Here is a 12,887-nt window from a genome sequence, read left to right on the forward strand (position 1 = left end):
TGTTGGCATGAATTGCCATCCATTTATTCTGCTCGGATGTGTTTACTCCTTTGCCCCATCCTCCTTCCCTCTCAACTTGTCCTTGTCCTCCCTTTTCTTTTTTTTTCTTCCTTCTTCTCACCCTTGCTCATTCTCTCCCTCTCTCTCTCTCTGTCCCAACCCTCCATCATTCCCTCCTTCACCTCCCATGTATGTCCTTCACCACCTCCTCTCACGGCCCCTGCGCTCCTCCTCTTTTCTCATCCATTAATTTCTTTCCTCTTACATTTTTGTCCCCACTGCTGTTCTTATCTCGTTGTTTCTTATTCCATCCCTCCTTCTGTTTTTGGTCTTCACCCCCTTCCCTCCCTCCCTCCCTCCCCCCTCCTGTCAAGTAAAGTCAGCAGAGACAGACAGAGAGTAGCAGCGCTGCCTGCTAAACAGCTGAGCTCGCGACGCACTTGCAAAAAAGAAAACAGTTTGTGTATGTGTGATTCTGCACACCTAAATGCAGGTGTGTGTGTGTGTTTCCTGTCACGGGTCCTTGAAATTGTTGAAAGTTTGTGAATGTGGAAAAAAAATAATGTCAAAGTGTTGAAAATCGCCCCAAATAGACATTAAAAGTTAAGTTGATATTTAGGAAATGTCTCCCTTGTCTGACGCCACCTACAGTTTCAGGCCCTGCATTGCCTGATGTACGTAGACGAGGCCTAACGCAGGACAAACGTTGCGGTCTTGTGGACACTGTCCACTGTCCTCTTTCCACCGTTGACGTGAGATTCCGTGTAGAACAACGAGCGAGTAAAGTTGATACAGGACGTGATGCCTGAGAAATGAAAATTCCAACATCTCTGTCGCACCAAAGACTGACTTTGACCTAAGATCCCGAGGACAATCACTTGTCCAGATGCAGAACAAATCAATGAAAGTGGACGCTATCATGGACGAAGACGCTCTTAAAAGTTGCCCTCGCAGCTTCAGCCGTGTTAGCATTCGATCTTCGCATTTCAGGGAATTAGTCCTGGAAGGTCCTTGAAATTGATGTCAACCAAGGTGTAGGAACCCTGTTTTTTTGTGTTTGTGAACAAAGATTATCTACGAAGGAGTATTAAGGCCAGCCAAGCGGTAGTGTCTGAGTCTCAGATGCCGCGTCTGTCTGAACTCCACACCGACAGGATCAAGCAACTTGATCATTTGCCTTATTGTATCTTGTGATACAACATACCCTCTCTGGATCGCACGCAGGTGCAACCATCGGTACCCCTGCATTTGCCCCGTTCTAGCTATTTCATTTTGTATGAATGCGACCACCTCCTCCAAGTTTGTATGGTTTATCCTCCTGAACAAACCAAGTTTCTGACACAGTCTCTTCAGCGTCCTAATACTTATCACCACAGCGTGTTTATGAGCCAAAAGAGAGAGAATTTCCTTATTATTACGATTCTGAAGTACTGCTTAATCGACACGTCTGTAGAGGCAGCCATGGCCATCGACTATAGTACTTTGATATTTTCTAAATTAAATTAAAATTTTCTTATACTGGATTTTTTTTTTGCCTGACTTTTTTTTCTCGTACTGGATTTTTTTTTTTTTTTTGCCTGACTTTTTTTTCTTGTGCCAGATTTTATTTTTTGCCTGCCTTTTTTTTTCTTGTGCCGGATTTTTTTTTTTCCTGACTTTTTTTTCTTGTGCCAGATTTTTTTTTTTTCTTCTTGACTTTTTTTTCTTGTGCCGGATTTTTTTTTTTTTGGTGTTTATTTATTTTTTTGGCTGGCCCTAATACTCCTTCGTAATTATCGTCCACCTCAGTTTCATTAAAAAACACACGCCGATGCAGTTGCTTTTTGTCAGCTCCAGCCATTAAGGTGTAATGGATGTGTGAGCAAAAGTTTGAAAAGGAAAAAATGGAAAAGTGCACGTGAGAATCACTCTCTCTATGTGTGTGTGTGTGGGTGTGCAACAGTTCATGTCAGCGTCTCTTTGTCGCAGCCTAATTAACGTCTCACAGTGACGATGCTTCTTCTTCTTTTCCCCCAACTCTCACTTCACCTCGTCTCTTACCATCTTTTCTCCTCTTTCACAGTCTCCTTTCATCTTTGTCTCCTCCACAGTTAATCATGTGATTCATATAGAGAAGTGGTACGTTTAAGGAAATACACGACGCACAGTTATACAGTATGGTAGATCTGAGCAAAAACATTTTGTTATATCTTTCAAAAAGTTTTTTTGCAGAAATTAAATACATTATTTCTTATATAAGGAGTTTTTATAGCTTTAGAATATGCCTTTCAAGGGGTTTTTGCTTCGTGAAGGCTGCCATCTCCTGCCACCATATATCTACGGCAACCCATATGGACAAACTAGCAGCTGCGTGTCTGCAGTCTCGCCAGTAGATGTCACTAATTCTTACACACTGGACATTTAAGTGTTACATTCAGACTCGAAACAGGAAGTCATCCCAACATAAACAAAGAGTTTTACTCTATATTTTCCCTCAGTGAACATGAAAGTGGGTCCACACGGCGGTACAGTGGCTAGGACTGTTGTCTCACAGCAAGACGGTCACCAGTTTGGATCCTGCTTTCTGTGTGGAGTCATGTCCGACCTGTCCACGGATTGTCCCCAGCTCTCTGAGACCCTCATGTGGAGGATGAAGCAGTAAAATATGAATGAATGAATGAATAAACCTGAAAGCAAGCCAGTCCGTGTCAATGTGACCAAATCTGAATAGACTTTAAAATGTTATGTTCAAAGCCAGCGTGGGTCCATATCCAACCTCTCATTGTCATCATTATAATCCAGTCAAGAATAATAATAATAATAGAAATTCATGGGTCAGGCGTACAGGAAAAAAAACATCAAAAGACACTTTTATCTTGTCTTTTATTTCTTCTCGTCACCTTTCGCCGTCTCTGTCTCCCACATAGTCTGGTTCCGGTACGGCACCTCCGCAGCCAGATCCTTCCTCCACCTCCACCTCCTCCTCTTCCTCTACCTCCACCACTGCCACCACGAAGGCGGAGGAGAAGAAGCTTTTATCTAAAGACTCCATCCTGTCTCTGTATGCCAGCAGCTCGGTGGGTGCTCAACCACAGAGTCAACAACAGCCTGCTGCAGGACAAGGTAACACACACACACACACACACACACACACACACAGTATCTTTGTTATTAACCCTTTCTTTATCTGTTATTAAATCAGCTGAGCTCGATCGGCTCCACCAGCAACTCAATGTAACCATGTTATAAAATGTGCTTGCTCGTACATACAGTGTCACTCACTCACAAATCGACAGCGGCACAAAGGTTACGCAACAAAGTTAAAATAGTTTCTCTCAGTTAAAGCCTAAATTTGCTAAATGTGCTATTTGTCGTGCAACAGCTGGCTAATATGAATCATAAATAATGATAATAATAAGATAGAGGGGTTCTATTTGACTGACGGCCGCCGTCAAGACGTCTGAAAGAGGTCATAGAGGTCATTTCAATGTTATTCGTAACCCATAACTGGCCAAAAAGTCATAACTGAACCATTGCTTCGAAATGGAAAGAAATGAGTAGTTAAAAAGGTTGTGTGTTAACTTTACGTCTGGCAAGGACGCCATTTTGGGTCAACTTTAGAATCTCATAAAAAAAAAAAACGACCCAATCACAAACAGATTTTGCTGCCTGGCACATTAGAGGCGAGCATGTCTGATGTTTTTTTATACATCGGTCATGGCGGCCACTGAAGAGCAGCTGTATTTTGATGTAGCATTTAGTTAGAAGCCATTTCTAGATCGCCATCACTCCTAAAAAACTACAAGAAGCTCTGCTTATGCCGTCCGGATCATTGGTCTGATTGGCTGTAGGTTCGTCCAATTACGTCCGTTGGTTACGTCGCCTCTCGGAAGTGGAAGGAGACGAACGACATCCTTTCCAGACTCGTACTCTCAAATGAGATTGAGATGCAGTCAGGCGTTAGCGAGGCTAACCTTCACCCATAACTGGCCAAAAAAGTCACGACTTATAAACGTAAAGAAAAAACTTAGCTAAAGGAGAACTTTTCTGATTTCTACCCTAATTTAACAGCATCAGAGTCATTGTGATGGTTAAATGGGAGATGGAGGGACTGTTAGCAGAAAACCAACCTCAGAATATGGTGGTCTTGCAAAGTATAGAGCGTCAGCAGTGCGTTTTTACGACACTGAGGATAAAAAGGTAGAAGATAAATGGATGGATGTTTACGGTGGTGTCGTAAAAATATGCAGAGAAAAAGGATGAAAAAGCGACCAGACTCCGAGTGTGCTTGACTTCACATGAGACAAAGATAAACTTTAAAGTTGAATGTATACAGAGGCTATTATGCTATATATATATATATATATATATATATATATATATATATATATACATATATATGTGTGTGTGTGTGTGTGTGTGTATACATAGTCTCTCCAAAGCAAAGAGGAATCATCAGCGCGACAGCGCACACTCAGACGTGTGGGTGCCTGCACAGCACAGACACACACACACACACACACACACACACACACACACTCTTCCACAGACAATCACACACACACACACCTGAGAGGAAAGAAAGATGCATCATAAAAATGGAGGCGAGCGAGGCGGATTAAAGGTCATCGTGCTGAAAGGAAAAGAAAGGAAAAAGCGCGGTCCACTCCACGCTGCATTTACACGAGTCCCACTGCAGCCGTAAAAATAGAGACGTGTCTGCGGATTCACACTCATCTCACAGTTATTATCAGCAAAGACTGTTTGTATATATGTGTCTGTATGTGTGTGTGTGGGGGCGGGTGCTACAGCATGTATACACACATGGGCCTGAGCATGTGTGTGTGTGTGTGTGTGTGTGGGTGTTACTTACATGCGTGCTGATGGTGGGCAGCAGATTTGCACCGACAGCTCTTGCTCTGTGCTTGTGCACGTTGATTATAATGCTGCGCGATCACGCAGATGTGTTTAGAGGATTAGGAGTGGAAATCGGCGTGTAGGGCTTTCCGCTGCTTCATTGTCTTTCCTGAGTTCAAATAAATGCTGGTGGAGATCAAAGACAGGCTAACACCTCAGAAATCTCTTGCTCATATCTTCTGTCACTCAACACGGAACTTTATACAGAGCTCCGGGAGCTGACGTCACTCAGTCCTGCCACGCAAGACTCCACAACGACGCCATCATGGCAGGAAGCCTTTCTGTAGACATATTCACCAGGTTATGTTTAGGCAAGTTTTTATAAAATGTGAAGATGGTGGATGGACTGTGCCATTACAGTTAAGAGAGGGAAGAGTTGGACCGTAAATTCACTCCAATGCGGAAATAAAAATATACAAAATGAAGACGTGAGTTTGAATGAAAGTCTACTTCTCACTCGATTTAAAACATCCTGAGCAGCTAATGGTCCCAATCACTAGTTTCAGCTCTTCTTCAATAGCACAAGTTGTTAATTTAGTCAATTATGCTCCCATTTAGACGGTTTAGGTACAGCACACATGACTGGAAAACAGTGTGATTGACAGCTGCTATCGTCCACTTGTGTTCACACTGGACTTTGTACATTTTCTGACACGATGGGAGCGGTTGGCGTAAGTTGTCGTATTCTTCATCAACCAAAGCGGTGACGCTCTCTCTGTTGTGGAAACATCTACAGAAAAGAAACCGCCGAGTTTCACCATTTACCTCGGGAGCGCAGTATGGATGAGAACCGCTTCCAGAGATACTCCAGAGATACTCTCATCCATGAAACTCGTCAAGTTGTGTCCGGGTTCCATATGTTGTTGGGAAACCACACAAGACGGGTTTCTTGGACTGAATGGTCTGTTGTGTCAGCTCTTTTATTTTCCATATTTATATACAGAGTGAATTATGGATTTATTGGAGCAGAACCTTTTGTATAAATTCATTTTTATTCTTTTTACAGAGATTACAGAGGTTTTTTTGCTGTGTTTATACTTTGGTCATTTGTTAAAAGTGGGTTGTGTTGAAGTTGTGTTAGTATTTGTTTTATGAGTTCATTATTCGCCCGCCATTTACTTTAGTTTCTCTTTAGCACATTAAAACAAACCAGGATTAACAGCCGTTTTCCTTGAAAGCAAACACACTTAATTGTCTCTTTTACTGCATGTTGAGTTGTAAAACAGTGTTTGCTCTGGAGAGTTAGTGCGACACAAATCTAACTCTTTACTCTTCTTTTTGTTTAACTTTGGCAGGTGTGTACATGGGCCAGTTTATGGGCGGATGTCCGATGATGTCCAGCATGGCTCTGCCCAACGGGAGCTACGTGGGCATCCAGCAGCAGCAGCAGCAGCAGCAGCAGCAGAGCATGATGGCAGCCAACCAAGGACAGAACACGTACCACATGCAGCAGCAGCAGCAGCAGCAGCAAGGACAGTGGAATATGAGCCAGGTAACAAACTAACAGTTCAGACAGAAATAAATTTGTCTAAAAACGTCTTCAAGTCAAGAGAGGGTGATAACACTTAGCTCGCCGCGGCTCCGCTCCACTTTCACTGGTCATTGAATCTTCAGACATCTCGTTGCAATGTTTACCGCGTTTCCACAGACCGAAATAAAATGGTCATTAATGTTGTTTCTTTTGTCTTATGTGGCGCTCTTTCCCTCCACCTCTGAAAAAGATTTTTCCATTATCCAGGTCGTAAAATTTGATATGTCGTCCCACACAGTGTGTTCTGCTCTGTAATCCTGGGCGGAACCACGACTTTCACCCCCCTTCAGGCTCTTTAATATCCTGGCAGACACACCTGGGAGCAGCCTCTTTCACACTAGAACTAGCAAGTATATCCAGGATTTGTGAACCTGGGTGATTTCCAGAACAGTCCTCGTCCTCGTCCTCCTCTACCTGTTCAGAAGCCACAGACAAACCTTGAAAACCATCCTTTCTTCCCAGGACTCTTTCTGGTTTGAGACAGAACGATCGATTCCACCTCGGAGACAACGCACAACTTCAGCTTGTTGAACTTCCTCGCTTTGTTTCTGTTCCTCTCTCTCACAAACAGCAGCTCTGCTCCATTTCTTTTATAACATCAAGACGTTGGAAGAATCTCAAAGGCAATTGGCTTCCTTCTTGACTTCAATTTTTTTTGGCTTGAGTTGAATTATTTCAACAAGACAACAGCAATTTTTCACGTCTTTGAGAAATTTGCATTCCATGTTTTAGTAGGTGAACGGAACAGTGTGAATTTCACATCTTTGTGTCCCAGGATTTGTCTCCCATGGTGCAACTGACGTGAAAGTTACACATACTAGTATCTTTGCGTTGACTGCAGGAGACAACACAAGTTTAATGTCTTTGAGGGATTTGCCTCAAATCAATGATGGAATAAGAAATACTAAGAATGGTTTCTGCCAAACATTCATGTCTTTTTTTGGGGGCAGTCCATAGCCAAGTGGAAAGGGAACTTGGCTTGTGACCTTGGCTTGGGGTTTGCTGGGTTGAGACCCTTCCATGTTAAGTGCTGGTGTACCCCTGGGCAGGGTACCCAATCCCCATTGCCACATCCAGTGAACCCCTTGTGCCAAATCCAATATATGGATCATCTGCTGTGGCGACCCCAACAGAGGCTCATGGTAATCAATGTACACGTTGAGTAGGTACTATTTTGTAGTGGAAAACCAACCTAAGCTGTGCCGTGCCGAGGCGAGACGAGCTGGGACCATAGGTGGAAAAGGGGCTTTAGACCTACCCTCCATTTTTCACAAGATGGTCCAAAAAAAGTAAAAAAATCTCCTGTGGGGAGCAGTTCTCTGGGCAAAAGTGTCTCCATGAGTTCAGAGGTCAGAGGAGAACGTCCAGAAACAACAACAACTCAACATTTTCTAAATGCAAAACACGTCAGAAAGTAGAAGACCCCACAAGCCACTTTATTAGGTCCAGTGAGTGTTCATATATACACCAGCTTTTAAGAGGACAGCTGGGGGGATGGTTATGAGATGTGAGCGTAGTCGGCTGATGAATGAGCACACGGTCGATAATAGCCCACTGCACGTCCGTGTGACTTGCTGACACGTACACACATATACATATTCCTACACACACACACACACACACACACTCAGCCTCAGCTCTCATGTGACCAGATAAGTGAGCCGCGCTGCACCACAGTGCATTCATTATAGATGAGACGCCGTGGAAGCAGGAGGAGGAGGAGCTGGAGGCAGAAGGGTGAGGGAATGAGGTGGAGAGGGCAGGGAGCAGGGGAAGCCGGAAAACCTTTAAAGAGCTGGAGAGAAGGTTAAAAAAAATAAAAATAAATAGTGAGGGATGGAGGGTCTCGCCTCAGGGAAGCTGCTGCTGTGTCTTTCATGCTCCAACACTGACTCTCCTCCGAACTTCTCTCCCTCAGATGACCCAGCAGATGTCAGGCATGGCTGTGAGCGGCGGAGAGTCGGCACCAGGCGGACCCGCGGCCGGTTGGCCCCCCGCCCCGCCAACAGCTTCTGGTCAGACCCTCAGCACTCAGCTGTGGAAGTGATGATTCCAGAGGATGATGAGTCGGTGGGTGGGGGGTAAACGCGGGGCAGTCAAAGATCTGGCGCCAGAACAGCAAAAAATCTGCTCCCGCCCCGCCGTTTTCTAACAGCTCTTAATAAAGTGCACAGCGGGGGAAAAGTTTTTTTCCCTCGCAAACTACGCAGCCACCAAGACGACATCACAGCAGAGAAGAAAAAAAGATACCGTGGCAGCTGTCGTGTTCTGGCGTCATTTAAAGTTTCTGTTTGTGTTTGTTTTTATCGTCGATGTCTGGAGAAAGACACAAATATAGAAGAACATTAAAAAAAAAAGAAACAAAGAGCTGCTGGACCAATAACTCGCTAATGATGGTGCATTTACACCGAGCGCAAAGCAGTTTTTCTGTGGTCGTTGAATTATTCTTATTACTCGTGTACCTGGCGTCGGGCAACCCATGGATTAGTGGAAAGGGAACTTGGCTGGCTTGAACGGGCTTTGCAAGGTACCCGATCCCCATTGCTCCCCATTGATTTGATTGATTGGACACCCTAAATTGTCCCAATCCACAAGGGGGGGACACATACAGTGTACTCGTAGTGCTGGTCCCAAGCCCGGATAAATGTTAGTGTTGCGTCAGAAAGGACGTTCGGTGTAAAATATCTGCCCAGATCAAATAAATCTGCTGTGGTGACACATAGAGCGGGAAAACCTCAGCGAGTTGCCGTTTCACTCAATTTCCTCAATTTCCTCTGGTTTGTGTCCATTATTCAGATTCCGTTGAATCACTCGAGGTTTTAAATCCTGTCGACGTCGCCAGTAGTGAATCTCGTGATCCCAGCAATTACCCTTAAGTAATGTGAGTAAACATAACCAGCATCTGCTAGCCTGTGGCTAATGCTAAAGCTAACAGCCAACAACCGACCAACCAGCAACATTGGGACCAACGGCTGAAAGACACTAAACTTTATGTAACATCGCCACGTTGGAAGAATCAAAAATCACTGATAAGCTCTCATGATTTTGTGTCCAGTCAAATTATCACTTGGTTCTAATACTTCAGCTTGAGCAACCCAAGCACAAAATGCGGATTTTGCATCTTCGCCGAATTTGTGTCGCAGGATTTGTCTCCCCCTGGTGTATCTGGTGTGGAATTAGCATCTACAAGCATCTTTGCGTTGACTTTGTCACGTGAAAAACGGCATTGCGTGTGGTGTGAATGCACCTCTAGACCTAGTATAGTAATATTATAGTATATCTTTACAAAAATGGGTAGTTTGTGATATGCAGTAGCAGTAGATATGGCTAACTCGTTGTTGGTATATGCTTCCCCTGTTCCTCCCCTCCTCCTCCTCCTCTCTCTGCTGTGTAAATTGTAACCCTCCCCCCTCTACCCGCTCTCTCTGTAGGGTGAGCAGAGCCTTGTAGCAGATAATCGTGTGAGCAGTACTGTATCTACGTGAATTTGACGTGAAAACCTGTAAGACTTCTTTCAGAGCCATACGGGGTGAGGTTGATGCTTTGACTCGCCACATTTCTGGTTTGAGTTGTGTTTGTTGCATTGCACAATTTGTGTGTGTGTGTGTGTGTGTGAGGAGGAGGTTGATGATGATGATGATGGTGCCTCCTTTACTTAAAAAACATCATGTGATGTTTACCATCGCTAACTAGCACAGATTTCGACTGACCTTTGTTCAAGCTGCTCCAGAACAAGATGTTATTTTGCTCTGATTCGTCGTCACTTTTTCATCATTTTCCCCCGACAAAGAAACACAGTTACATGTTTTAAAGGTCCAGTATGTAACATTTTAGGAAGGTTTATCAGCACAAATTCAATAAACTACCCATAATAATAATTGATTTGTCTTTTAGCCTCAGGTCCTCTGGTCTAAACGTCCAATTCTTAATTATCGACTCACATGGATGCGTCTCCTGTGACCACATATGTTCAGATCTGGCTTCCCCAGTCCTGTATTCAAATTTAAAATGACATCATGTTTGTTAGAAAGAAGAAAGTTATGTTTTTAATAAGTCCAATTGTAGAGAACAGAGGGATGAAAGAAGCTTCAATGAATCAAAGCCTGACTTGGGCTGCTGTAGCATGAAATAAGATTTGAACCATAAGAAAAGTAACAATATATGTTAATATTGCAGTGTTGGCTGCAAATAAAAGAACGCACAAGCGTGGATTAGAGTTAAAAAGAAAAACGGTAAAACCACCACTGATGTCCTGAGGACAGGAATGTGGACCGATGTGTCCTCAAACCACCTCCGATTATTTATTTATATTTATAATCAGATCAGAGGCACATTCAAAATGGGATTGGAAGAGTCCGGACATGTACTCAGCACGATCTGCGCATAATCTGATTCCCTTAAGATGGATGTTGATGTCAGATCTGTAAAAGCTTCATACAGAAATATAAAAAATGGCTCTGACCATAGAGGAAACAAAAAAACGGAAGTTCCCTTGCATGCCAGGGAAAGTTAGGGGTCTGTTTTTGTGTTTTGAAGTGAAAGCTTAGAAAAATGGCTCCGTTCACACAAACCGAATGCTAAAACCGACAAAGAAGGAGCAAAGGCCATCATCTTGTGCCTCCACATTTCTTACGCAGTCTGAAAGGATGTTGTACTCAAAGAAAGAAAATATCCCAATGCTAAAAAGGAGCAGGAAACCTTTCTACCACATTTCTAGGGCAGCCTGAATGGATGTTGTAGTCAAAGATTGTTGTCCCTCCACATAAACCAGTGCTAAACCAACAAAGAAGAAGGAGGAAGCTACAAACTGTTCTGGTTCTGGTTCTGTGAAGGCCACCGTAGTTCCCTTGCATGCTAGGGAAAAGGACAGATCAGTCTCTAATTCTTACACACTGGACCTTTAACACACATCGTGTCTGCTACATTCACACGAGTCATCCACATTGAATCTGATGTACAGTTATTACTTTGACATTTTCATTTTCACAATGTAGATAATGAAGAAAAAAAAAATCTCAGCCTTGATGATTAATAAGTGAATTTAATTTACTTTAAAGGGTCAAAAAAACAACAACCAAGGTTGGAAAACAACTGATAAATACACTACAAAACATTCATTAGGAGCTGAACTTATTCAACCCAGATTCTCAAACTGATAACTGATTAAAAAACAACAACCGAAATCTGTGAATGTCAAGTATTTCCCTTAAATCTCAGTAATTACAGAGCGGCCCGCGAGTCCTCTGGATGTCTCTTAGCATCACTGCGGTGTTTTTAAGTGTTTTAAAAGTAGCTGAGTTTGGTGGAAGCTGCGCTCTGACCCAGTTAAGACCGTACCTCGTCGTATAAATGAGCCGTTTCGCCCCTCCGTTCCCCGAGGCAATTTAAAGCACTGCACTGGAGCCACAGTGGTTTGTCTTTTCCGCACTTAAACTAGCTGAGCAGGTACTGTATCTCTCGACTGTGCTGTGAATTTCACCTCAAACTGCAGGCTGGGAAATCCTCATACTTAGAGTAAATGTTCCTTCTTTCAAAACTGGACCAGTGTGACGCCCAATAAAATGTCTCTCCTCGATGACGGACGTTCTGCCGTTCACCATCTTGTGGTGTTTTTGCTTTGTTGTGTAGTACAAGAGAAGCACAGTTAGTCATGAGCAAATAAACCTGGACGACCAAGCAGAGGGCTGGACTGGTGGAGAAAGAGGACCTGAATGAAAACACATGATTGGTCCATTGGGTCTATTGGGAAAAAAAAAGTGCGTTCACACCAAATGTGATATAGTTTTTTGTTGTTGTTGTTGATGAGTTACTTGTGCAACTGGATAAGCGTGTCATCGCTTTCCGCTTATCTGGGTCCAAGTCGCAGGGGGGAGCAGCCTTAGTAGGGAAGCCCAGACAGCTCTCCCCAGCCACTTCTGCCAGCTCCTCCGGGTCAGATTCCAAGGCATTCCCAGGCCAGCCGAGATATATAATCCCTCTAGCGAGTCCTGAGTCGGCCCAGAGTAAATGTCCAAGGCATCCTAACCAGATGCCCAAACCATCTCAGCTGGCTCCTCTGGATGTGGAGGAGCAGCGGTTCTAATCTGAGCCCCTCCCTGATGTCCAATCTCTAAAGCGGAGGAAACTCATTTCATCCACCTGTATTTGCGATCTTGTTCTTTTGGTTGAGAGCTCATGACCGTAAGTGAGGGTTGGAGCATAGATCGACTGGTAAATCAAGAACTTTGCATTCCAACTTAGCTCCCGCTTCACCACAACAGAATGGTTGACAGATCCGCCAACAGACGCATGTATTCTGAGTAAATACAGCCCGTGTCTACTTTCTCCCTCTGCTGGACCATAAAGAAATGACGTCAGATGGTTTTGATGAACTTTTAGGCTGTATCTATTGATTTCGAATAAATATCATAATATTTGGATACAAAGTGATAAAAAAAATTATATTCATTCTATTCAGTTT

At 43.6% G+C, this 12,887-nt stretch overlaps 1 protein-coding gene across 2 annotated transcripts in view; it reads left to right on the forward strand.

Moving 5' to 3' along the window:
- Positions 1-12,804, forward strand: part of LOC131473864 (stromal membrane-associated protein 1-like) — an 86,720-nt gene extending 73,916 nt beyond the window's left edge. For both annotated transcript variants that reach the window (XM_058651449.1, XM_058651448.1), the window contains 3 exons: positions 2,907-3,102; positions 6,192-6,388; positions 8,346-12,804. In XM_058651449.1, coding sequence (XP_058507432.1) covers positions 2,907-3,102; positions 6,192-6,388; positions 8,346-8,474 — 522 coding nt within the window. In that variant the 3' untranslated portion in view covers positions 8,475-12,804. The remainder of the gene's footprint in view (positions 1-2,906; positions 3,103-6,191; positions 6,389-8,345) is intronic.
- The last annotated feature ends 83 nt before the right edge of the window (positions 12,805-12,887 follow it).

This window comes from Solea solea, chromosome 15 (genome assembly GCF_958295425.1).
Source record: "Solea solea chromosome 15, fSolSol10.1, whole genome shotgun sequence".
NCBI classification, from domain to species: Eukaryota; Metazoa; Chordata; class Actinopteri; order Pleuronectiformes; family Soleidae; genus Solea; species Solea solea.